This window comes from Engystomops pustulosus, chromosome 3 (genome assembly GCF_040894005.1).
Source record: "Engystomops pustulosus chromosome 3, aEngPut4.maternal, whole genome shotgun sequence".
Classification (NCBI taxonomy): Eukaryota; Metazoa; Chordata; class Amphibia; order Anura; family Leptodactylidae; genus Engystomops; species Engystomops pustulosus.
Window position 1 is genome coordinate 110388299 of NC_092413.1, and position 27904 is coordinate 110416202.

General features: G+C 39.6%; 1 protein-coding gene across 5 annotated transcripts in view; it reads right to left on the reverse strand.

The window, feature by feature from the left end:
- FIG4 (FIG4 phosphoinositide 5-phosphatase) overlaps positions 1 to 27904 on the reverse strand; it is a 279940-nt gene that overhangs the window by 163565 nt on the left and 88471 nt on the right. For all 5 annotated transcript variants that reach the window (XM_072141804.1, XM_072141806.1, XM_072141807.1 and 2 more), the window contains exons 5-11: positions 25470 to 25626; positions 21936 to 21986; positions 17592 to 17743; positions 9811 to 9939; positions 9251 to 9351; positions 8468 to 8630; positions 6895 to 6992 (exon numbers count right to left, since the gene is read on the reverse strand). In XM_072141804.1, the coding sequence (XP_071997905.1) occupies positions 6895 to 6992; positions 8468 to 8630; positions 9251 to 9351; positions 9811 to 9939; positions 17592 to 17743; positions 21936 to 21986; positions 25470 to 25626 (851 nt within the window). The remainder of the gene's footprint in view (positions 1 to 6894; positions 6993 to 8467; positions 8631 to 9250; positions 9352 to 9810; positions 9940 to 17591; positions 17744 to 21935; positions 21987 to 25469; positions 25627 to 27904) is intronic.

The window sequence follows — 27904 nt, forward strand, 5'->3', positions numbered from 1 at the left end:
TAAATTTTAGATAGGCACCCAAGGGTTAAAATTGGCCTATTGGCCCTATATGGTAATAGGCGATAAAAGGCACACAGCCCAAGAGCTATTACAGGGCATCCCAGCGCAGACTGATCTGTGGCTGGCACCGCTGAACCTCAAGCCAGGCATGGTTGTGACAACGGCCGAATCCTGGTGGCGGCTCTGCAGCTCGGCAGACTGACACATGTGCCATGCCCATGTTATCCAGAGTTTACCAGCAGCGCAGATCGATTGTAGACTGCCAGATGTCAACTTCCACCAGAACTGGTAGTCAGGTCAGTCAGCTTCCTCAAGTCTACAATGAGGAGTGGACGTGGATGTCTGATATCTGTCAGGTGCTGAGTAACTTTGAGGAGTCAACACAGATGGTCATCAGCCTCACCATCCCGCTGCTTGGCCTGTTGAAAAACTCTCTGGTCAGCATGAAGTCAGAAGCTTTGCGCTCGTCACAAGAGACGGGGGAAGAAGATTCCCTTGTTGATAGCCAAAGCACCCTCAGGTCTGTTTCTCAGCGCATATCGGAAGAGGTGGAGGAGGATGAGGAGGAAGAGGAGGAGAATGTTGGCGAGACAGAAGAGGGGACCATTGCTCAGTCCTTCACTGTTCAGCGTGTATGGGCAGAAGAAGAGGAGTTGGAGTAGTTGGAGGAGGAGGAAATGGACAGTCAGGCCAGTGAGGGGAGTGAATTCTTGCGAGTTGGGACTCTGGCGCATATGGCAGATTTCATGCTAGGCTGCCTATCCCGTGACCCTCGCGTTCAAAGAATTTATTCCAGCACCGATTACTGGGTATTCACTCTCCTGGACCCCAGGTACAAGCAAAATCTTTCCACTCTCATTCCTGGAGAGGAAAGGAGTGTGAGAATGCATGAATACCAGCAGGCCCTGGTGCACAAGCTGAAACAGTATTTCCCTTCTGACAGCGCTAGCGGCAGAGGACGTACTTCTGCGGGACAAGTAGCGAGGGAGAGTAGGCGAGCAGGCAGCTTGTCCAGCAGTGGATGGGGTACGCTTTACAAGGCCTTTGCCAGTTTTGTGTCACCCCAGCAAGACACTGTCACCTGTCCCCAGTCTCGGCAAAATAGGGCTGATCTTTACAGAAAGATGGTGAGGGAGTACGTAGCTGACAATACCATCGTCCTAAATGATCACACAGCTCCCTACAACTACTGGGTTTCAAAGCTGGACATGTGGCACGAACTGGCGCTGTACGCCTTGGAGGTTCTTGCCTGCCCTGCCGCTAGCATGTTGTCTGAGCGGGTTTTCAGTGCAGCTGGTGGCATCATCACCGATAAGCAAACACGGCTGTCGACTGACAGGGCTGACAGGCTGACGCTTATCAAGATGAATAAAGCCTGGATTTCTCAGGATTTCCATTCTCCACCAGGTGAAAGAAGCTCAACCTGAATAATGTATGAACTCCTCCTCCTCATTTTCCTCCTTCTCCTCCTCTTTGTACACTAAAGCAGAGGAAACTGGCTATTTTTTGCCAGGGCCATCTGGCTCTAGCTATAGTATTTATTTAATTTTTCTGGAGGGCCACCTACCCGGTCCTCTGTTTTAAACAATTTTTGGGAGTGCCACATACAGGCACTTTCCAAATTTAATTGTCTCCATAGCAGCCTCCACATGTCGTCTTTATAGCTGCCTCCACACGTTGTCTCCATTGCTACCTCCACACATCATCCCCATAGCTGCCTCCCAAAGTCGTCCATATAGCTGCCTCCATACATCGTCCCCTTAGCAAACGAGCTGTGTCAAGCAGAATTTTGGGTTGTTTTCATGGCTTCCACATCAAACTTGTTAACTTTGTCGCCACCCTGCTGTGTTATCCACAAAATATACTGGCAAACTTTACCGAGATTATTTCAGCGCTTCTTGCGCATCTGTTTACATTCCCCTCACCCGCCATAACCAAGCCAATTACTTATAAGAACAGTACCACACTTGATCTTATACAAAAGGTTCTTAGAAGTGCTGTTTGTAGCCCCCGCCTGCTTTGAAAATTATAATTTTTTCAAAGTAAACGCTTCTGGCCCCTAGGCCCATTTTGGGTGGGGAGGAGCCGAGACAGGGGCTTGGACAGACGAAAGCTCGCCTGGCAGCGGACCGCCAGTTCCATCCCAAGATTAGGCAGCCTCAGAGGCATCCATGCATCCTGCCCTTGCTGTTTCCTGTCCATTTCGCCTCCACGATCCTCCACAGTGTCCACCAATGTCTCCATGTGCAACTTTCAACTGTCTATACCCCAGACGCTGGAGCGCGAGAGGATATACAGCACATCATCCCCTTATCAAACGAGCTGTGTCAGGCAGAATTTTCAGGTGTTTCACCAGATACATAATGGAATCCATGCTGGATACCTGAAGTTTCAATCATAGCAGCACAATATGGATGCCCCATACTGTCACTCTTAATCATGGAAGTCGTCTCCATGGCTGCCTCCACATGTCGTCCCCTTATCAAACGAGCTATGTCAGGCTCATTTTTCGGGTGTTTCACCAGATACGTTATGGAACTTGGTCACTATGTCGCCACCATGCTGTGTTATTGACTAAATATACCGTCAACCTTTTGTTCACATAGGAAATAATTTCAGCGCTTCTTGCTCACCTCTTTTGGTTCCTCTCTGCCACCCATTGGTTTGGAGCCTGAGTCCATTTGGGGTATGTCGCCATGCCACTCTCTAGCCTGCCACTGCTGCCGCTGCCTCTGCATGCCGTCTTCTATAGTGTGAGGGTCAATCATTGGATGTTTTAGATGCTATCTAGCCTCATTCGGTCACTCTGTCATCGCCATGCTGTTGCCCATAATTTTGGCATAATGGTGCGATTAAGCAGCCTCAGTGGCATCCATGCATGCTGCCCCTGCTGTTTCCTGTCCATTTCCGTGGTGTTTCCATCATTTTCTGAGGTTTCCAGGTGTTTGACCAAGCTTCCCTGTGCAGACCCATGGTCCCCTTGAAAAATGCTCGAGTCTCCCATTGACTTCAATGGGGTTAGTTATTCGAGACGAGCACTCGAGCATCGGGAAAAGATTGTTTTGAATAACGAGTACCCGAGCATTTTAGTGCTCGCTCATCTCTAGTCCTGACCCTTATTCATCGGTTCCTGACACCTGCTACGGAGGTGGCTCTGCTGTGAGCCCAGCGACCCACATATGGTGGGGATATCCCTCAGTGCAAACATTGTGGTCAGCTATATTATGAACTATCTGCGACATTGCAACATGAGCAACTGTATTAAAGAGTTGCAACATTAGAACGTAGAGACCCACTGTTCTAGAACAGTACAATTCCCTCTTCTTCCCTCCCGTCTTATTATTGTGTTTTCTTGTATAAGTTTGTCTTTCTCCTCTCCAACACTGTTATTTTATACTTTGTTGAGTACAGTTTATTATCTGACCACATAACAGTTGATAGCAGTATCCTTTGTATCTATTGACTGTTACATTTTTCTGCATGAACCTCTTACCATAACCATTTGCCATTGAAGCCCACAGCCAGCCTCATCCTTTAAATAACTAAAGCATACGTCCTCTGCTGAACACTCCATATTTTACGTATTCAATTAAAACATATGATATAGGTCCACACACGGCTTCACCAAGGAAAAGTACAATTATTATGGCTCTTGGAATATTGCAATAATGAATCAAATTTTTCTATGAAATTGTGTAAACGTAATAAAATCTACATATTCTATACCACTGTAATGACCCAGTAAAGTCGATTCTGTCAGTAATACCTGCAGTAAAGTGTATAGTTACATCATCAGTTACTTGAGGACACATCAAGAAGACTAACAGAACAGCAGAGGTTGCAGCAATGGAGATGCAGTGGATGGTTAAAGGAAACCTACCACTTGTAGTGGCAGGTTTCCGATGGCAATACTGGGCACCAGCTCAGGGTGAGCTGGTGCCGGAGCTTATTTTAGTTAGTGTTTTAAACCGCGGTATCGCGGTTTAAAACACTTTTTACGCTGTAGCCGGCGCAGGCAGGTACGCGCTCGGCGCTTACCATGCACACGGCTCTCATTCACTTCCTATGTAGCCGCGCGCATGGTAAGCGCCGAGCGCGTACCTGCCTGCGCCGGCTATAGCGTTTAAAAAGTGTTTTAAACCGCGATACCGCGGTTTAAAACACTAACTAAAATAAGCTCCGGCACCAGCTCACCCTGAGCTGGTGCCCGGTATTTCCATCGGAAACCTGCCACTACAAGTGGTAGGTTTCCTTTAAGTGAGTACTTAATATACACACACACAGGAAGTTAGAATTAACCAATTAACCACAGATGAATTAAACCAGTGTGCTTTCCCTTTTACATATATTATCCTGCTTATTTTAACATTATGCTTGATCCAGAGTTTACTGTAGAAAGAAAACACAAGTACAATAGCCACTAAAGAATATATAATCTGAAAAACAAATTGTTGTATGGTACATGTTGCATAGGAACCACGCTCAACATACAATTGGGAAGGATTGGAAAAAACACTGACATTAATGGAAATCCCTGATAAACCAGGGACATTAACTCATAGATCCAGGTACTGTGACTGTGGTAATTTTCTTATATGAATTATCCATGGTTCCCTTCCTTCTGAAATCAATTTTGTATGCTAAAGAGCCTGAGGAGCTACCCTAGCTCCTCTGTGAGCTGACTTTACAGACTGCTACACTGTCTTACCCTGTCCCCTTGTCCCTTAATACTTGCAGAGTGAGAATTTTTTGCTGTATTCTTAGTGCTAAGAGACCGGGGGGTGGGGGGGTGAGACAGTGTAAAGCCAGATCACAGAGAGGATCGGTTTGCCCTTGATGTTCATTAGCATAATTTTAAAATAAAGCAGGTCATAGATAACAAATAAAGATTAGCAAAGCCACAGTGCCTGAATCTATGAGTAAGTGCCCCTGGTTTATCATGCTTGATTATAGATTTCCTTCAAACTTAATTGTCCTTTCCATCCACTTGGGTTTCCATTTAATAATCTATAGTTTACACCCTGTGAAAACCAAAGTGTTTTGTCCTGTCAACCTGACATCCTATCAGCTCAATATAACATTTTTTTACTTTTTGGTAACTTTTATGAATGAAGTATTAAAAAAAAAACACAAAAGAGACGACTATATATAAAACTACTGAAGAATGATAATAAATGAATACATTCTCAGCTCAAATTAACAGCACTATGCAGAAATCCAAAGCACTTTATGGCTACATCACCTATTAACATCTGAATACAAGAAACCTACTTTCTAGTCAAACGTGACTTCAAGCTCAATCACAGCACAGATCATACTCTGAGCACATGTTTGTAAATAACCTTAAGCTTTCAAGCCAAAAAAAAAAAAACATGACTTCAAACGTTTATTCCAAAATGCAAAACATAACCTGTCCTGTAAAGCAGGTCGAAGCTTAAATGATAGCCAATCTTGCATTTCAATTACTCCAGAAATGCATTAACGCTGGAATCCTGGTGTGGATGGTCTTTAAAAGAGCACATTTTCATCCACACTACAATTGCCAAGTTACAAAAAATAAACCACTTAACAAGTCACATGTCAGTGCCTGGTGATCCAGAGTCTTGCAGATTGCCTGACAGTACAGTCTATAAATAAAACATCCAAGTGCATTTCATTTTCTTCTACTGTATTTTCAGTGCATTGCTTTTTTTCATGTATATATTTCTTATTTTAATTTTGGTTAGATTCATTTTGATTTACAAATTCCTATCAACTTCTGTAGAATATGTAATACACAATTGCCAAGCATTAGGATGTGAAAAGACAACACTAACTAACTCTGCAATAGCTTGTTAGGGGTGTGGGGTGGAAGGTGCTTGTCTTCTCTTCTAAATGCCTGAGAAAAGTCATTGGTGTGCTCCTAGCCTCATGTACAAAAGGTTTGCAAACAGGTTTTCACCAGGCCACTGCATTTTTGGTGCAATTACATATGTGCGGCATTTCGTTTGCAAAAACAATCAATTCTTACCAGATAGTTTTTAGACACTTTTATGACTTGTGCACAGAAGTCTGCAAAAGGGATTTGTCCTCAGTAGAGAAAAATTTATTAAAAAAAAGTCAAGTTGTAATGAAAAGATATGGAAAACGGGCAGATTTTTTTTTCCCGACCAACTAATAGGAGATTCAAAGTACAACTAGCCTGTATAAAACTACACCATATTTATAATCCTGCTTCAGACACTTTAATAAATATGGGCAAAATAAGACTGTCCATCTAAGTTTGCACTTTGAAACACTTCTTGTTTATTACTTGAATTTAAAGTCACTTGCATTTGCATTGGAGAACAGAATATTGACATCTATAAATTAGTCAGTGGCTCATTAATCTCTAGATGTGTTTCAATCTTCGAAACAAATTCACATGTCTTATGTTTCTGCTGTGTACAGCTGGTCCCCTACTTAAGGACACCTGACTTTCAGACGACCCCTAGTTACAGACTGGCCTCTTTGAATGCTTTACTTTAGTCCTAGGCTGCAATCATCAGCTGTAAGGTGTCTGTAATGAAGATTTATTGATAATCGTTGGTCCCATTACAGCAAAACATTTTAAAAATCCAATTGTCACTTGGACAAAAAAAAAATTTGTCTGGAGCTACAATTATAAAATATTCAGTACCGACTTACATAAAAATTCAACTTAAGTTCAAACCCAAGGAACCTATCTTGTATGAAACCCGGGGGCTGCCTGTAGTTTCTTGTTGTAAAGCAACTTTTTTGGAGTCCCTTTTTGGAATCCCAAGAACCATTAGCAGTAAAATGAATGCCTCCATTAAATATATGTAAAAAAAATTACAAGTAGTCAGGATTACAACAAACTGTAAATTGATTCATACACTTTAAGGTGCATTTTACCTTCACAAGGTTCAAAATGATTATGGGTGATCCAAATCTCTGAAGCATTTGGTCAAAGTGATAGGCAGCAACATGTGCGTATGGATCTGCTTGGTCCACTGTGTGAATAAAAGCAAAAAGTACATTATTATGAGTATTAGCTGGCATCTCATATGTACATAGCAGGCTGTAGAAATAATAGTAGAGTTGATGTAGCAGGATAATTAGTTTTTATCTAATATTTGTACATAGATTTTGAGGCTGTTACTTGGCAACTTGGAGCTTTAGCTGCCTCGATAAGTTTTCTATGGGATTAAGGTCCAGAGACTGACTAGGCCACTTCATGACCTTAATGTGGTTCTTTTTGAGCCCTTCCTTTGTTGCTTTGGCCGTATGTTTTAGGTCATTGTTGTGCGAGAAGATCCATTTATAGACTGTTAAAGTCAGTTAGTGGTTAAACTTACAAACTCAGCCAAAGATCAAAGAAATATTTCCTTCACTGTAGATGTATCGATATATAATATGTTACTTGTGGAAAAGGCAAGATCTTCAGTAAAAATATGTTACTCCTTTCAACATCCATCCAAGTTGTATAAACTATTATCATTGACCTTTCTTAGGGTTAAAAGCTAAATACTGTATTTATAGCATTCATCTAGATTCATTAATATTTCTATATTTCTTCAGCAAATTCCACTGTTCCATCCTCCTTATTCCTCCACTAAAACCAAAACAGTCCTTTACTGTCCTCATACATTTGTTATAACATATAAAGAAATATTCCACTTTAATATAACTGTGTTAATCCCTAGCCTCTATTATATAGGAGCCAGGAGAGTAACTTTAGGGGTGCAGAGGATGAGGTCGCAACCGGCACTAAGAGGCCAGTCACTTTCCCATATGAGAAAGCTAGTATTAAAACCAAACATAGTTGGGGTCTAGCACATGCTTTGCAATGGAGCCCATCAGCTTCAATTTACGCCACTAACGGGAGCTCACTATGTGCCATAGAGGTCAATACGGCTGTAGGTACAAATCAGAATGGTCCAAAACGACTGTCTTCCCATGTCAATGGACTATTTTTAGCCTGGAAATCTCCTTTACACCTGGTGGTAGAAGCAGCAAATGAGCAACTGCCTTTCTAAACAAAAGTTAGCTCCAAAAAGAGATGATTGTTTGGTCTAATGAGTATGTCCACATGACAACATTAATTCTGTTCGGCATTATCACCTACCTACAGCTCTCCTCACACAAAACAAAAACCAGAGAAAAGCTGTGAATCTTTTCTATGTACTTCTCTAATCACTTTGCGTGCAGCACTTCTCACGTGTCTCTCCTCTGCTGTGTAATTAGACTCCTCTTCTACTGCCGCTATCGAACATTAAAGTTAATAATCTTACCTTAGATTTCCCTGAATGCTATAACCTCTTCCATCTTCCAATTTCCCTAATCTGTATTAACCCTGCATTTCTTTTGAAATGTACCTGGATGGACTCTATGTCTTGCCTCTTATTTTTTGCAATAAAAAAATTATATAAATACATTCAGCTGCAAATTACATTTGCGATCATGCAAAAAAAAAAAAAAAACTCACATGTAATTGGTGGCTTTGGCATCATTGTAGAAATATCCTGGGACCAGTATAAGGGAACAGAACCACGGACCTGTACATATGAGGAATAGCTGCCAGCACTAAAAGACATCACTGAGGCATCATGCACTATTTGCTCTGTCTCTACTTCGTTCGCAACATCTCCCTAGAAAAACCCAAAGACCCAACAACAAAATTCCCAAATGCATTACTTCATAGAGATATTCAACATCTTAACAATCCTAAGACTATATATAATAATATTTCTGCTAAAGGGCCTATATTCAATGACAGACCTGTTACATTACGGACTTAACAGCCCAAGCCAAATGCTAGAAAGCTACTATTGAAGGACATTTGTGACAGATATGTTTTAGGTATTCACAAATGAATGTTACACAATTTCTGTGTGTAGACCACATTTTTTATGGTGTTCTCTAGACAAATGCTATACATTTTCGTGCAGTTACCAAGAGGTTGATAATCATAAGGAAGGAATAATGATTTCAGAGATTATAATCAAACATAACATTTTGCAATACAATTCATTACATTGAAAGAACATTTAATAATACTATAAAAAGTGGTTATTTGTTACAAAACTATATTAGATGTGGATGCAATGGGTGATAAGACAAACAAAAATATCCCATATATCAGCAAATTATAACAAAACAAAAGAACACAAGAAAATCTGAAATATCGCAGCAATTTTTTTTAATTTGTGCACATTTGTGTAAATTCTATCTCTATATAATAACCCCTCAACTAAATCGTGTTTATTACCTCACAATTTGCTCCTCTCTTTAGGAAACGTGTTCCTGCAAATTTGCTTGATCTTCTGGCCATAAGTGTTACGTAGATTGGTCGACCATAAATTAATAATTCTAAGATAATTGTTAAGGTAATGATCATTGAAGCAACTAAAATATTTTCAAAAGGAGGTATTATATGGGAACAACATGGCTTTCTGCTTTTAAATCTCTGGTTGTGAAAACCATCAGTTCCTGAAGGCCCCTTGCTGATAATTCCTTAGTCATGTTCCTTGGAGGGCTTCATCAGCAAGGTCCCATCAGAAGTGGGATGACCAGGGGAAGAGAGAGGTTACCATAAGGCATAAGAATGGCGAAGGGGTAAGAATAGACTTCTTTCCCACATAAGCTCTGCCCCTTATGGGGTTTCTTGCAAAAGAGGAAAACCACTGTAATGGAAAAAAAAGGGTTTTTTTTAACAAAAAGATGCCTTATATCTGGGATAAATTTTTAAAGAAATCTATGCAAAATTATGTATGAATACAATACCCCAGTATGTAATCTGACATCATTCTTCAGCAATAAAAAGGATACTGGATTGACCACAAAATCCATGAATGATATAAAGTAACCAATCACGGTGAACAATATTTTTGATGCAATTTAAGAGTTCACCATTCCATACATACTTCATGTAGGGTTCACTACAAATCCCAAACGTACCTATAGAGAAACCAAATTTTCAAATTAGAACTTACATAACAAGTTGAATATAGTGTACATTCATTTTCAAAAGCCTATGTTTTGACAAAAGTACAAAAGAAATCACTCTTGTTCACCACTAGAAACAAGTCAGGGTTATACAAGGAGTATTTAAAAGATAGGAACATGCTTGTTACTTCCCTAGTTAGGGCAGGAGTCTATTACCTTGGGGATGATAAGTAAGTTTTGGACCTCCACACTGGATCTTAAATGCACTACAGATTTGGACATCTGTGGAATGAATGGCGTTTCATCTTACACTCATTGGTTAGATAGCAGAACCCATACAGACATAAACTAGGACATGGAAGAAGCCGTAAAAGGCGAAACCCTAGGGTTATGTATATGGCAACAAGAACTTTTGATTTTATATGGATTTTGAAGTGCACATTTTGTAGGTCATTTGCGAGTATAAGTCAGAGGCACCAGATAACGCTAAGGAGTTTGGATAGGTGAACTTTTAGGAGACAAAACACATGGGGGAGATGTATGAATGTGTCGGTCATTAGACAAGTCGACACAACTAGACAGACAATCGTGTTTACCAAGGACAAGCCCCTTTTTTGGAGGAGTTGGAAAACAACCTAAAAATGGTCTAAAACCTTCAGTAAATGTGATGACAGCATTTCAGGTGCAAATAGCTGGTGTAGACAGATACATCTCCCCATGTTGTGGAATAACCCCAAAATTGGCTTTTATTCTCAGGCAAATTTCGTGAACTTACATTAAAAGAGATGAACACTGATCATTTTTCACCACTTTTTTTGTTTTTAAATTTAATCTGTGAAAACAACTTTACAATTACAGATATAAGGTGACACAGCAATTTAGTATAAGTTGAATAAAACAAAACCAAGACAGAACAGAAAAACCTGGCTGCCCCATTACTTTTGAGCGGTGTGGAACAGATGTTTCCTTATTTCTTTCTCCCTCTCCTCTCCCTCCGCTTCTGCACTCAAGGGTTGTCAAATACATGAATTTCCTAATCATTGATCCAAAAAAGAAATTAATAATGGGCTGGGACCTATCACCACCCCTGCCCCCCTCTACACACATAATAATTTTCTATCCCGCAACTCATTGAATCAGTTTTCCACTTTTTGTAAATCTTTATGTGGGCTGCTAAACACAGCCTAAAGAAACTTTGTTTATGTTTTATACTTTTTATGTTGTTTAAGTTAATATACTAGGAGACAATACTGAGTAGAAATATTTCTGAAGAAGCTAATACGGTTGTCTTACAAGTTCCCTCAAACAGGTTCTTTACTTGTACCCAAACATTGGATAAAAACAGGCATCTCCACTGTAAATGGAATAGGCCAGCTGGTTCACCACATCCTCTCCAACATATATTTGATGTATCTGTATAGACTATAGGCTAATCGTCTGGGTGACAAATGCCCTCTCAGAACCAAAAAATATTCACTATGATCAGGACAATTTAGATTATATTGAATCTCAGTTATAAAAGAAAAACAGTCCTTTAGGGGTATTATTTTTCCTAAATCCTTTTCCCACCTTAACATACACTCACCGGCCACTTTATTAGGTACACCTGTCCAACTGCTCGTTAACACTTAATTTCTAATCAGCCAATCACATGGCGGCAACTCAGTGCATTTAGGCATGTAGACATGGTCAAGACAATCTCCTGCAGTTCAAACCGAGCATCAGTATGGGGAAGAAAGGTGATTTGAGTGCCTTTGAACGTGGCATGGTTGTTGGTGCCAGAAGGGCTGGTCTGAGTATTTCAGAAACTGCTGATCTACTGGAATTTTCACGCACAACCATCTCTAGGGTTTACAGAGAATGGTCCGAAAAAGAAAAAACATCCAATGAGCGGCAGTTCTGTGGGCGGAAATGCCTTGTTGATGCCAGAGGTCAGAGGAGAATGGGCAGACTGGTTCGAGCTGATAGAAAGGCAACAGTGACTCAAATTGCCACCCGTTACAACCAAAGTAGGCAGAAGAGCAACTCTGAACGCACAGTACGTCGAACTTTGAGGCAGATGGGCTACAGAAGCAGAATACCACACCGGGTGCCACTCTTTCAGCTAAGAACAGGAAACTGAGGCTACAATTTGCACAAGCTCATCGAAATTGGCCAGTAGAAGATTGGAAAAACGTTGCCTGGTCTGATGAGTCTCGATTTCTGCTGCGATATTCGGATGGTAGGGTCAGAATTTGGCGTCAACAACATGAAAGCATGGATCCATCCTGCCTTGTATCAACGGTTCAGGCTGGTGGTGGTGGTGTCATGGTGTGGGGAATATTTTCTTTGGGCCCCTTGGTACCAATTGAGCATCGTTGCAACGCCACAGCCTACCTGAGTATTGTTGCTGACCATCTCCATCCCTTTATGACCACAATGTACCCAACATCTGATGGCTACTTTCAGCAGGATAATGCGCCATGTCATAAAGCTGGAATCATCTCAGACTGGTTTCTTGAACATGACAATGAGTTCACTGTACTCAAATGGCCTCCACAGTCACCAGATCTCAATCCAATAGAGCATCTTTGGGATGTGGTGGAACGGGAGATTCGCATCACGGATGTGCAGCCGACAAATCTGCGGCAACTGTGTGATGCCATCATGTCAACATGGACCAAAATCTCTGAGGAATTCTTCCAGCACCTTGTTGAATCTATGCCACGAAGAATTGAGGCAGTTCTGAAGGCAAAAGTGGGTCCAACCCGTTACTAGCGTGGTGTACCTAATAAAGCGGCCGGTGAGTGTACGTCATAAAGCTCATAAACTAATCATGTACAAGACTGTTCTAGGTGTGTTAAGTTTTTTGGTTTATTGTGCTAGTGTGACCATAGTCAGATTTCTCTCCACTGGAAGTAAACATAGAAGCTTTTTTTTATAGAATGACAGCAAGCCGAGATCTAGAAAACCATACAGAATTGATACAGAAAGTATATTGGAAAATTGTATAACTTTTTATACAATTTCCTTGCTGCAGGAAAATGAAGCACATAACCATACAGGTTGCATTGGACATTGAAGCTTTACCATCTAAACCATTTGACCCAGAAGGAGAGAATGGCTATCAAGTCCTTAAAGGAAAACCCCAATATCATAATAAGAGGCTGATAAAAGGGGGTAACGTGGTATTGTAGCCCACTGAGATGTATCTGGATGAGGCCAAACGACAACTGGGAAACAGGACCTATTATTGCCCCCTGCCATCGGATCCCACTGAGAGTTCCGTCGACTTTCTGGACTTGAAGATCAGCATTCAGAACAACCATATCCATACGGATTTGTACAGGAAGGACACCGCTACCAACTGTCTCCTACATTACAATAGCTTCCATCCACAGCACCTGAGGAACAGTATACCCATAGGTCAATTTGTACGAGTGAGAAGGAATTGTACTAGGGATGAGGACTTTCGCAGAAACGCCTTGGAATTAACCCAACGGTTTAAGAACAGGGGATATCCCAAAAGGACTATCTCCAGGGCCTACCAAAGGGCAGCCCAAAACAAAAGGGAGGATCTTTTGAGACCACGCACAAAACCTACGGATTTTAAAGGAGGTATAGTTACCACATATAATAACCAATGGGGAGCTGTCAAGAGAATCTTGAATAACAATTGGAACATCCTAATGGCTGAAACACGCTTGAAGACTCTCATCACTGAGAGACCCCGTTTAATCGCAAGGAGAGCGACCAATCTGAAGGACAGCTTGATGAGAAGCCACTTCCAGAGAAAAAGAACATAATCTAACTGTGGTACTAAAATTACTGGCTCCTATGCATGTGGGGAGTGCACGGTCTGCCCCTTGATGAGACCAACGAAACATGTAACTAACCCTAACAGCAACAAAATCTTTACCCTCCGTAATTACATAAACTGCAAAAGCCAAAATGTGATCTATGGCCTAATTTGCCCATGCGAGAAACTGTACGTAGGACAGACAACACAACAATTAAGGAAAAGGGTACAACAGCACCTTTCAAGTATCAGAAATGCCACAAAACATTTTGGTCAGGGAAAAACACTATCCACGGTAGCCACCCACTTTAGGCGGTTCCATATGGGACAAACAAATGGCATTCGGATGGTTGGCATTGATAAGGTCCAAACAAATATTCGCGGGGGTGATACTACACCGGAACTATTACGCCGGGAGGCACGTTGGATTTACAATCTAGGTTGCACTGCACCCACAGGAATAAATGAGGACCTTCTCTTTTCGGGATTCTACAAACAACGTTAGGATAAGGATCATCCAGAAAATGGTGAGTTGTGAAAAATTATATAATCTTTAGTTTATTTATTTATTCACATCAGACATGTGTTCCCTTATTTTAGCCTATCCCGGGAAAAATATCTTTTCTGGAATAGGCTAAATACTTCACGTTCCCACTTTTCTTATCTTTTTGCCTACTCACTTTATTTTTGCCACATTTGGGGTACTTTACTGTATATTGTATTGTGTATATTTTTTTCTTTTACCCCCTTTTAGACATCGGACCCTTTTGGTCCCTTATCACTTACACTTTGGAAAAAGCCATCATTCTATGGATTATGGTTACACGCGACTCAATTATAGCACTTCGGATTGATTCCATTAATCGATATTTATTTAATCTCCAATAGAATTTCTTTTGGGTAAACACTTTTATAAAGCACTGGACTGAATATTAACACTGATAGTATACACCTTGGAGCGACACGATTATTCATACTCACCATTAATCTTCCTTCTTATAATTATGGGCAGTCCATCAACTATTTGGAATTTGTGATACCTTCTATTCCAACAAATTATACTTAAAATCTATCCAAAGAAGTCCCTTTGAGAGACGAGCGAGAACCCCTGTCTTTGGCTGTCATATAGTTCTGAACACCTTAAAGATATTTCCAAAATAACCAACCATCTTCCTCATCCCATGATGGGCCCTATTGTTCTTGGAACTGAACCTCAATGTTTTTGGACATTCAAGAAGGACTTGAATTCACCCAAGAAAATCTTTCCTTTTTTCCTCCATGGATTTCACGATACATATTATGTCTCGTTCTGGACTTGGACGATCATGTTTCATGAGTGTTCACCTTACCTAAATAATGTATTTGAAGAATTTATTGAAGAATTTATGTATATAGATTTATTATTGTTATCTCTTGTACCAAACAACCATGTTTTTAATGTTGTTATTTTTACCTCCCCCATTGGTGTCCACCACTTTTAGCCCCTATATATCATTTCTAGCCCTCACAAACAATTGCTCCACATTGTAGACGAAGTGAATTTAAAAAAAAACATCTTTACTAGTAAATACTTTTGTACATCACTTATACAGTTACGATGTTCGTATTATTCTTCTATTTGCGATCTGGTGCTTCCAGATATATTGCCTGTGTACAACCGTGATATTTATGTTTTACTTCTGCATTGTTGGCGGTCCGGTGTCCCCGCCTGGCGATTCACTATCTTTGGCTTCACTTTGTTTTGGCGCACGCGCATAATTAAGACGAACATTATGACTTACCTTACAAACTTGTATCTCTGAGACTAAGTTCTGGCGCATGCGCTTAAAAACCGTGTGTGTGAGTCGTCTATATTATAAGATCTTGCGCATGCGCCAACTTTGTGTCGCTCTCTCGCGATATTAGACTGACATCACATAACTAAAACCTTGTTACCAGATACCTTCCACCAATCTGCGGCGATAATATTTTGGTCTCACTTTGTTCTGGCGCACGCGCATAACCAAAATGGACATTATGACTTACCTTACAAACTTGTATTTTTGAGACTAAGTTTTTGCGCATGCACCAAAAAACCGTGTGTATCTTTAGATCCTGCGCATGCACTAACTTTGTGTCGCCCTCTCGCGATATGAGACTGATATCACATGACTAAAACCATGTGACTAGATACCATTTACTAGTTTGCACCGATAATATAGCACACAGGTGTGTGGATCCGAATTGAGGGTATGTAACTAATTTACTATTGGCTGGGTGGACACCTGGGGGAGGTATTTATAGGAGATGTACATATTGTTGAGTTAATTGACCCCTGAGGAAGTCGCTGCTTGCGACGGAACGCGTGGGGTATTCCTACACATTGCTTCATATCCATTTAGCCTTTACGCTCCATGGACTTTCCTTTTTTGATGTGGTAACTATACTTCAGCAAAGTGCCAGATCTTTTTAGGTTGTGCCATTTTTCTTTTTTCATTTACTCCATGTGATTACATGTTATGACTCTCTAAAAAACCTTTTCTTGCACAATTGCTGTTTACAGTTGGGGCTTGTGGCAATATTTATTTATTGAGTATTACTTTTGCAATGTCATGTATCTACTTATCAGGGTTTGATACAGTGGTCTTTCTAATATGTACTTATGTACTTTTTAGATGTTTTAAACTATGTTTTGTTTGGTACTGCATTATGAAATGAAATAAAAATTTTGTATATAGTTTTTGGCCATTATACACACTTCCTTCTTGTTTTCTTTTCACTAATTGACATTTAGTGTGTGGGCCCTGTTACATTATGAATGGAACTGGTATATATTGAGCGGTGCAGGGTTTCTTTAACATTAGACAGGTACAAGGCTCATTATAACACATAGCAGTGCACCTGTGTGACCATGGTCAGATTTCTGTCCACTGGAAGTAAACATAGACAGTTTATATAAAATGAAAGCAAGCAGAGATCTGGAAAACAGTAAGGAGTTGATACAGAAAGTATATTGGAAAATTGCATAACTTTTTATCATAAAAGCAATAACATTACTTTGCTGAAATGGGAACACCCCTTTAAGGTTGGTTTTGATTTGCATGCATTTAAAAAACAACATGTGACTTGTTTGTGCTGCTCACTACCCAGCTCTCAGCCCCCACCTTTGTTATCCTGTACAGCTCCTCCCTCCTGCCCATGCACAGCTGAGAACTGAGGAGTGAGCAGTACAAACAAGTCATGTGTTTTTTTTAAATGCAGGCAAACAAAAGCCAGCCCTTGGGACTAAACAGAGGATTTTGTCAGGGTGCAAGGAAAGAGAGAGCAGAAAGGCATATTTGCAATGCAGCTGAAATGGACTTCTTTATTGAAGATGAGGGTCCTGGTGACAGGTTCCCCTTAAAGCAAGAAAATGTGGGCTGTTACAATAAAAAAAAGGAAAAAAATAATTTAGGATTTTACAGAGTTACTTTCTTTCCTATACACAATTGCATGGTAAGACTTTTAGATCAACATACTAAAAAAACACACACACACACACACACACAATGGGGCAGATTTATCAAGCAGTCTGAAAGTCAGAATATTTCCAGTTGCCCATGGCAACCAATCACAGCTCCCCTTTAAAATATTCATGAACACTGGTAAAATGAAAGCTGAGCTGTGATTGGTTGCCATGGGCAACTGGAAATATTCTGACTTTCAGGCACTTGATAAATCTGTCCCATTATATCTAATTTTATTCACAAAAACAAACAACACAGCTATACATCCTTCAGAATCATATTTCCCTTGTGTGTTTGTTTTTATTTTTTATTTTCTAATCACATGCTTGGAAGGAACAAAAATACAGTGGCGAACATAATATATTGTAAATAAAAAGTTCACAAAAGTGTGATCTACTCACTGCTTCCTCCATGGCTGCTTATAGCTTCATCTTCAAATATATCAAAACCTTCCTGTCTTGTCTGAGTTGGCATCTCAGATTTCATAATCTCAGTCGGCATTCGGAGGATTGTAAGATTATACTGAAGAGAGTGACTTAAATCATAACTGTAACTGAAAGTGAAAGAATATGAAAAAAGAAATCAAATGAAACAAACCAAAAAAACTATAGTACAGTATTAATATTACAGCAGTTAAAGAGCATGTGCCAGCTCCTCCAGCTTTTATAATCTGCTGGCAGTGTATAAAGAAATGCACCGATTATCTCAGTAAATTGTTTATCTTGCACTTCTCAGAAACTCCCATTTTAATCTGCATGCTAATGAGATAGATTGTGCACCCAGAGAACTACTCTGGGTGAACATTACCCTCTACATCCGTTAAATAAGGCATTGATTTGTCTTTTAAGACACATGGCACAACGCTGTAAGCAGGAAGAAGAAATTTTACGACGCATGGGACAACGTTGTAAGCAGGAAGAACAGATTTTGGTAGGAATTGCAGGGTCTCAGGAGCTAAGGGAACTACCATGGTGCACCAACAGCATCATTAGTATATAAAAGTGCATCTCAAATTGTGAATCTCCCCAAAATTTTCTTAATCCTATCAAGGCCATGGTTATCCTGGTTGCTTTTCTTCTACTCAACTTTCCATTAAAATACTATGATACAGAACTCTGTGAACAGCCAGATTCTTTAGCAATGACCTCTTACGACCCTCTGTTGAAAACAACATGTTTAAATTTCAGTTATTGTTAATATCAAATAAAATTAAAATAACATAACAATGTAACCTGCTGTGTACAGCCTGAGGGATTGTCCCACCATATGGGACGTTTACACAGGCTGCACACGTTTATCCGTTATCATGGGTCATAAATCGATACCTGTATGTAACTAACAAACAAACAGCTAATGCAATTCTGTACCCTCTTAGCATAGAGTGGCCATGATATTGCCATAGGCCCAAAGGTGTAAAGGAGTACCTGGAGGTACAAGAACGCCATCCATAGGAAGAAGGGGACCACTGCTATAAGGTTGGTCCAGCAACCCTTACTATCGTACCAGAAACTGAATGGATAGACTGTCTTAACCCCTCTTCAGGACTCAGCCTATTTTAGCCTCTAGAACATGGCCTTATATCAGCCCTAGAATGTGGATTATGCCTGTTCAAGTGGGTTCCACAGTAGGCAGATCATCAGTAACTAACATGCGGAATACTGTTCGATTTCGACGCTTCCTTGTTAGTGACCCAGGGGGTGGGGATATCCATAGTCACCATCGACACAGAAGAAGCATTTCATAATGTGTTCTTTCGGTAGTTGGGGCAGGTTTTGGACCGGATGGGTTTCACAATCCCTTTTCACACTTTTTTCTCAGCAATGTATGCCAAGGGCCAGGGTGAGCAGCCCGGGCTTTTATGTTGCATAAGGGCACATGCCAAGGGTGCCCCCCCCCTACGTATCATGGTATTAGGATAGGAAACACTTATCTGCTTTTGACTGTGTTCATGGATGACTAGCCCTTATTTATGGCAGATCCTATACGCAACTAGCCGGGGGTGTTACAGTTGCTTTCTGAATATAGTATTTTTCAGAATATCTTGGTATTAGGATAGGAAACACCTCCCTGCATTTGACCCTGTTCATGGATGACTAGCCCTTATTTATGGCAGATCCTATGCGCAATAAGCCAGGGGTGATACAGCTACTTTCTAAATATAGTAATTTCCGATAAATCATACAAAATGCTAATTACTTTTTCTAGGACCTCGGCTGTCTGGTGACCCCCTTCCGGCTACAATATGTGGCATTCCAGTTTCAAGTTCTTGGGTGTGGTATCTGATAGATTCGATCTATCAGATAAATTACCCTGCCTTTTTCCAACGAATCAGGAGCTGAAGAGATGGGTTAACCTACGGGTTATTGTACCCCCATCCAAACTATCCCTCTACTTTTAACTCACAGAGACATAAGAATTTGAACAGAGAAATTTCTCATGTTATCTGTCAGGGTTGCTGTCCTCGTATTAGTCTCAAAATATTGATGCTTGTGAAGCTGAGAGGGGACCTGAATATACCGAACATTAGGGTGTATAATCTGCCTGTCTATTTGCCATATCATACATTGGATAAGGGGTATGAGTCTCCATTTGGGGCTGTCAGTGGCATCAGAGTACTGTAGCCCATGGGCATCTATGCGCTCTCCTTCATGTACCGGTAGGGTGCAGTATACGATAAAAGCATATTTCTATCAAGTGCAAATAAAAAATCTCCTTAACTGTGAATCTTGGTCATTTGTAGTCAGCATTAAGGAAAAATTGGGGGTTAAGATCTCATTTTATAATGTAATACAATTGTTAGAGACAGGGATATTTGAGAAACCTGAAATTGGTATAAAGGCCATATCTTACACAAAGTTTGGACTAAAATCTTAGGAAAATTGAAAGTTTTCTTCCATTAAAACCTTTAAGGGGAAATAGTACTTTTTCTAATTATCTTTTACATAAGATAATTCAATATCAAAAATGGATTAAAAAAAGGTATAGTTACCATTGGTCAGATACTTGAAAATTTAAAAAGTTAAGCCTTTTTTTTTTTAAGAAATAAACATAAATTATGTGCTAACAGGGAGAACAATCTAAACACTCCTAAAGACTCACTGGGTCTTATTTTAAGGGATGTCTTATTTTTCCAAGAGCACAATTTCACATGTACATTTGTTAAACAATAAATAACTAAGCTTGAAAAAAAATGATAGTAGGCCTTATTTTTGGGGAGGGGGGGGGGAGTGTCTTATTTTCGGGGAAACAGGGTAGTAGAGGAACTGCCATAAATACCAGAAATAATAAAACAGCTTTTTAGTAGATTGTGTACTATAAGCAAAAGTAATAAATATTGTAAGCTTATATCCGTCTAGAAGTTGGAGAAGAAACCCTATAAATGGGCAGATAAATGGAGTGCAGAAGAGGGAATTAAAAAAAAAAAATAGAAGAATACAGATATTGAGTAATCTACATTACCCCATTCGTGACCAATGGTAATTGATGCATGAATGTCCAGGTCATTTTTACTGTTCTGATAAACGCTTTCCAAATGTCTTTGGAAAAGCTTTAAATATCAAAACAAATTTTTACTTGGTTTTATTCCATGACAGGTGAGACTTTAAAGGGGTTGGCCACTTTACCTCATGTTTTTTTAAAGTGTGGGTGCGATTTATTAGGTTATTTACCAATATACATCTATTATAAGATGGAGGGTCGGATGGAGGGTCATGTGATCTCTAACTGGCGATCGTCACCTGACCCTCCATCTGCAGCCGATTTATGGACTGGAATTTATGGCTGATCAGGTAAAAGACAAGAGGCTTCACTTTCCATATCAAGAAAGCAGAGCTATTATCCTGCCCCCACACTTATATTTTTGTAATATGTGTATGAGGCAAATTACATATTTTCTTTATTAGCCAATACATTTTTGTAATTTTTCCAATAAGTCATTTTTCCAATAAGTAGTAAAACTGAATAAAGTTTTACCAATATATGTTATAAATATGAACAGCACCATTCCATCACACTTTCACCCGTACCCCAAGCTCAGCTACAAATGCAGAGGGCGCATGTACTTCTGAAAATGCCTATATCTCCTGAATCCTTGCACCTAGAACCACAATTCTGGTGCCGTACTAAACAGGAGAATTTCCCTTTTCATATGATGCTTCACAGAACCAGAGATATCTATTCTGGAAAGTACAATCAGAAATCTCAGAAATAGAAATGTTATATATAAAAATTGGGTGGGATATCTCTGGTTCTAGGAAGCATCACAATCCAGATATCATATTAAAGGGGCGGTTCTCCTGTTTAATATTTGTGTTTCTAGGTTCAGTAGATATTTCCATTTGAAGTTGATCACTGTCATGACGTTTATTAACGTCCTTTCTGTATGGGGCATGTGCAACTAGGACATTTATAGCAGTTTGGCAGTCGTGAAGGGGTTAAATAGCTAGAAATAGTTCACATAAAATTGTCCAATTGATTAATATTAATAGGATATATTATTCTTATGAAAAAATTGTTATAGTTGAAGAAAATGGAAAATCGAATTATGTTAGATACAAAAAAGAATGTGCAGATGACCAACATATTTTATAGTACTGCCCTGACATGAGGAGAAATTGAGAAAAGATAGAGGGGGAAATAAAATAATCGTATCTTGTTAACTTACAGTGTAACCAGAGAGTTCAAACTATATTTACAAACATTTGTTTCACTCATTGTAGCAAAAGAAGAAAAAGTTGTTACTGTACCTGAAGTAGAAGTTGCTGGACAGATCTACATTTTGGAATATTCTTAAGTATCTAAAATAAAAAAGTTACATTAGATAATTATAGTTACAACAATTTTTATGATGTTTCTAATCAACTGATTACATTTTTGATCAGCGCTCAGATACATCAGCATGCAACAACCCCTAAAAAGATTCACCTTCTTTCTGTGTAATATATAAACAGTAAAGCGAGCAAGTTTTATTGTTAATTATATCATTATAAAGCTGATAACATGCAAATGTGTCATTTGAATAGCCACTAGCTTTTCAACAAACTTTGCATCAATCAATAGATCAAAGTTAAAAGGAAATTTACTATTTGTTTTTAAGCATTGTGAACCAAACATACCTTGAGAATTTTGTAGCTACACTGATGCAGAAACATATCTTGTTTAATCCCATAACTGAGTGGTTTTGCTCAAAAAACAATTCAGGGAAAGCTGGGTGCCCTTTCTGCCGTACATAAACGCATTACTTCCACATACAGGACAAGGCTGGAGTAGTGGATAATTAGGGTGAGTAGAGCGTTGGAACAGCCACAAGAGCAACAGAGCCTCTTTCTCATATTTTATAATTGTTTTTTCAGCAAAACCACTCAGTTAAGGGAATAAACAAGACATGTTTCTGCATCAGTGTAGCTACAGCCTTCTTAAGGTATATGTGGTTCATAATGCATCAAATCAAATGGTAGATTTACTTTAATATGATCTCATTAGAGAATATTTTTTCTTTCTCCTCTGATCAGCTCTTTTCTTCCTCGAAAATCCCATGAGAATACTGCTAAACATCTGGAATCTGGTAGCCAGAACCGGGATGAACAGTGGTGGGAGATGTAATAAGAGGCTGGAATAGTGTGGCTGTATGGATTGAAATAAAAGTATACAATGAGAACATGTTGGCTAAAAGATGAATCCACCTCTCCATATGATTTAATTCCATCATTAATTTATTTGCATATGTAAATTCTCAGCTGAGTAGGAGGCAAACATGTGAAAGGTTAAATCTAGCTATCCCCAAGTTGAGACAAGTTGTGAACACAACTGATCTTTGTCAAACTTTGTAGTGCTGGATCTGCAGTTGTAGTCAAATGGTAAAAATACACAAGAATCCTGACAAGATGCATTTCTGCATAGATTTCAGTGTGAAAAACAAATACAAGGTCAACTGTCTATGGGAAGATGAGAAGAAGGAGAGAGCAGGAGCTGACCAAAGCTCACACACACACACACACAAGAAAACTATACACCCAATATACCAGAAAAATACCGTAGCAAAGCAGCACTCCTTAACCCCTTAACTACCTGGCCCTTTTTTGTTTTTTTCATTTCCATTTTTCACTCCCCACCTTCAAAAATATATAACTTTTTTATTTTTACACATAAAGAGATCTGTGACAGCTTGTTTTCTGTGTAACAAATTGCACTTCATAGTGATTTTGCGCCATTTTCTTCTGGGCTTGGATTTTACAGCTGTCATTGTGCATCCCAAATGACATGTCTATTTTATTCTTTGGGTCGGTGCAATTATGGGGATAACAAATTTGTATAGGTTTTATAATGTTTTCAAACATTTACATTGATTTACTACAATCGGAGGGATAACACCTGAATTCAGAGCTGTATCAGCTGCACCCGTGATTGACCTATACAAGTGCTGCTCCAATTTTCTCTCTTTTTTTTAATCACCAAATATATATACTATAGGAGAGGCTGATCTGGAAGTCATAGCTTATAGAAGAGTATGAGTGGGATTTGTAGGGAATACTGGGCTTAATAGTAGGATTAAGGCAGAGAGGTTTCATAATGTATATGAACAAACATGGTGTCGTAATGTACAGGAGTAGGAGCAATAAATCTATAGAATAGGGGCAAATAGGGGTTCAGAGTCTATAGGAATGGGGGTAACCACTTCAAGAGCCTTTAGGAGTGGGGTGTTATTTACAGGTTAACAACGGATGAACATTACAATGAGTCGGTCTTATTATTGATCTCTTTTGCCAACACAATTCCACATGATCAAATATCATTATAATTACTAAGAAATCATGATTATTGTCAAGAAAAAAATAGGTCTTTAATAAGGTCCAACCTTAAAAGGACATCTACCATCAGCTTAGCTGATGGTACATGATTATTACTCAACTCCCCGTCCCGTCCCAGCATTCTCCACACTCCTTTTCTCATAACTTTCTATGGCCGCATTTTGGAGAAAAATAATTTAATACCATATGCAAATAAGACGGATCTCTTTTCAAATCTTGAGCTAGGCAACTAGCCGGCAGGTAATCACTTGCATATGCAAAATTTTCACAATTTCCAAGATTTTTTGCTGCCGGCTTGCTGACCAGCGCGAGATTCTAAAAGAGAGCCAGTATCGTCACCGGCTCTCAGAACGCTATCAGGGCTGTACCAACCGCCACGGGGAGTAAATAAATTATAACTGTGCTGAGAAATAATTTATGCATATTGAGGACTTGAGGACTGGGCAGGGAGGCTAGTAATAATCATCTACCATCAGCTAAGATGGCAGATGTCCTTTAATGCTTAAGGAATCAGGACCTATACATTTTTAATCTATATCTCCACAACATGGTAGAAGCACTTCCATAAAAGGTGTAGATTGTTGATTACAGCTCTTACACGGATGTGACTACCCACTATTGATTTCAGCACTTGGCCACTAGCCACCAGTTCCTGGTTGATCTCATTTGACCACATTTTTCTGGCACAGCCCCAGACTTTGATATGTGCAACAACTATAGTTCAGAGACATCAGCATGTAGTGTGGGTGTGACCTTTGATAGCTACACCCACTTACCCGGCTTAGAAAGGGTCAGATAAGGGCCGAGTCTAGGTTCTGCATCTGCCATGGTGGCCGGCCTCACCCAGCCATCCCTATTCCCAGCGGTGCATAATGTGGGATGGGTGGGGCTGCCCGGCAACCTCAGCCGTCAGAAAGCCGAGCCCATGGCATGGCTTTCGTGCCCCTGTTTGTTTACATGGGAAATGGACTAGAGAGATCACAGCACTGGCGGGAGGGCGCCAGGAGGTAATTACATGTTTATTTTTTTAACCCGCCCCATCCTGGCCACCCAAAGGTTCTTTTATACCCTCTGACAACCCTTTAAACGGTTAATCTAGATTTATAGCTCCTGTAAGGGCTCAGGTGGATTTTTCAAACCAACCTGGACTCTAAGGCTAGGTTTTCAAGTGCAGGCTTCAACTTTCAGGCGTTTACAACATGCAGCAGGGGGTGAGGTTTAACCAGTTGTAAGCAGAAAATATGCAATAAAAAAGATCAGAACCCTTAGTGTTCAAACATCCTAAAACAACCTTACAAAATTATTAAATGAAAAAGTGAAAAAAAACATAAAAATTCAAATGACCCCTTTCTGAAAAAAAGAGGAGCCCCTGCTCTATATATCTCCCCTTATTATCAACACCCTGCATAACATGATGATTTACTGCATACACAGTAAACACCATTAAAAGGTCATATGAATGTGATTTGTTACCTGGCTTCATCAGGGTGAGTGACTCGTACAGAATCATTGGGAATGTACAGCATACTTGTATCCTCTATTTTGTATATTGCATGACCTCCAATGTCCGCCATTTTTCTTCTCTTTGTAATTAGCACAATGTAATACCCTTCCAAAAACTGGACAAATCCTGTCAGAAAAGAAGAATATTGCTGAATGACATTATGACATGACACGACACAAAATTCATTATTATTAAAATCAGCTGTTTGGTGAAAAAAACATTGTGTGGCATGTATCAGTTTTCTGGTATACATGCCATGTGGGAGCAATTGGACACATTAAAAGACTGAAGGCAAGAGATTTGCTACCTGGATTCCTCAGGGTGAGTAACGTATTCAGAATCTATTGGAGTGTTAAGAATACTGGTATCCTCTATTCTGTATATTGCAAGAGCAATATTGCAATACAGGCAGTCCCTGGGTTACATACAAGATAGGGTCCGTAGGTTTGTTCTTAAGTTGAATTTGTATGTAAGTCGGAACTGTATATTTTATCATTGTAATCCCAGCAAGAACTTTTTTGGTCTCTGTGACAATTGGATTTTAAAAATGTTGGGTTGTCATAAGAATCGATATTAACACTAAAGCTTCATTACAGACACCTGTGATAATGGTTACAGCTGATTATTGTAGCCTGGGACTAAAGTACAATAAATTACCAATATCCAGAGGTCCGTTAGTAACTAGGGGTCGTATGTAATTCGAGTGTTCTTAAGTAGGGGACCGCCTTTATCTGCTATTTTTTTTACCCCTATGCCAACCTCAAGCATAGAGGGTGTTAACGCCCTAGCCCAGCACATTAACATTAGCCTATGTTTAAACAATATTTCAAAAATAAAAAATAAAACTCATCTCATTAAAAAAACGTATTTGTCTCAAACAAAGGATCCACAAAAAGCTACATATACACCCAAAAGCTAACAATAAAAACAGCTAATCGCACAAAACACAAGCCTCTTGATGGTAATGCAAAGAACAGTGATTTTTACAGCTAGACATAAAAATGGCAAAATTGACTGTGTCCTGTAGTGACGCATATATGTGTGTTTTCACAATTAAAGCACCTTTGTTTACAGGCTTGCCTTGCCAGAAGGCAATAGTTATAGAATGAATGTAACCTCTTCTGTGTTAGCCATCTGCGCTTCACTAAAGTACCTGATTCATACTTAAAATTACCAGGAGAGCTCTGGTTTACAGCTCACGTGTATCCTTCAAAGGGAAGCGCAATGCTCCAGAAACAAACAACTAGTGAGCAAATATATGGAATCATCTCTGACTGCAGAAAAAAAGCAAGTCTGTACAGTATACTTCATTCTTTTTTTTAAATACATCACTTTAACCATTTACTTGTACCCGAAGGTGGTTCAATAAGAAATTAAGACACCATTTTTTCAAAAAATTTTTTTATATTTTTCAACATAGTCCCCTTTAAGAAAGATACACTTCTCCCAACGTTCCTGCCATTTTTTTAACCACTCCAAAAAATAGGATTTGTCAAACTCTCCAAAATACGCTTCTATCTCAGCAATGACTTCCTATATTTTTTGCCCGCAAGCCATTCCTTCATGTTAGAGAACAAGAAAAAGTTGCAGGGAGCCAGATTGGGTGAATTCCAGGGGGGTGGGGGTTGGCAGCAATTCGGCCGATGGGACGTCTTTGGAGCAGATTCACTGGGAGAAATACATCTTTTGAATGTTGCTTAGTTTCTGGTGTGTAATGATGAATCCAGGTTTTGTCAACTGTGACAACTCAATGAAAAAACTCCTTTTGGATCTCGCTTAAATTGTTCCTAACACTGCTTAGAAGTTAACAGCCACATCCGCTTGTTGTCCACCATGAGCAATTACAGCACCCATCAGGCCGACAATTTTTAAAATATTAAAATATTAATTGCTGTTCTGGTCCACACACCTACGGCCTCTGCTAATTTGTGCACTTTCGTTCATCAATCAGCGAGTATCATTTCCTGGACTTTTTAAATTGATTTCTTCGGTAACCACATCTACCGGGCGTCCTGGTCGCTCCTCATCAAAAACGGGTGTTCGCCCACGTTTAAATTAGTTGAACCAATATCCAACTGTGGTCATTGATGGTAAAGTGTCCCCATAAACAGCATCCAACTTTGATTTTATCTCCTCACATTTTTTCCCAAAAACAAAAAGCGAATTACTGAACGATACTGCTCTATTTCCATCTTAGCGAAAATCACAAAACAGGTCTTACTCAAATGGCTGCCAAATCCAATCTAACCTATCAATCAGTCTGCAATTTGTTTTGCCGTTGTTTGAAAGATGGCAGCACACAATGATAACACCAACTTCCCTCAGGAACACCCTCTGTCATCAAACACGGGTACTTATTGAACCGCTCTCGTAGAACAGCAAGTTTTTTTTATTTTAATGCGTT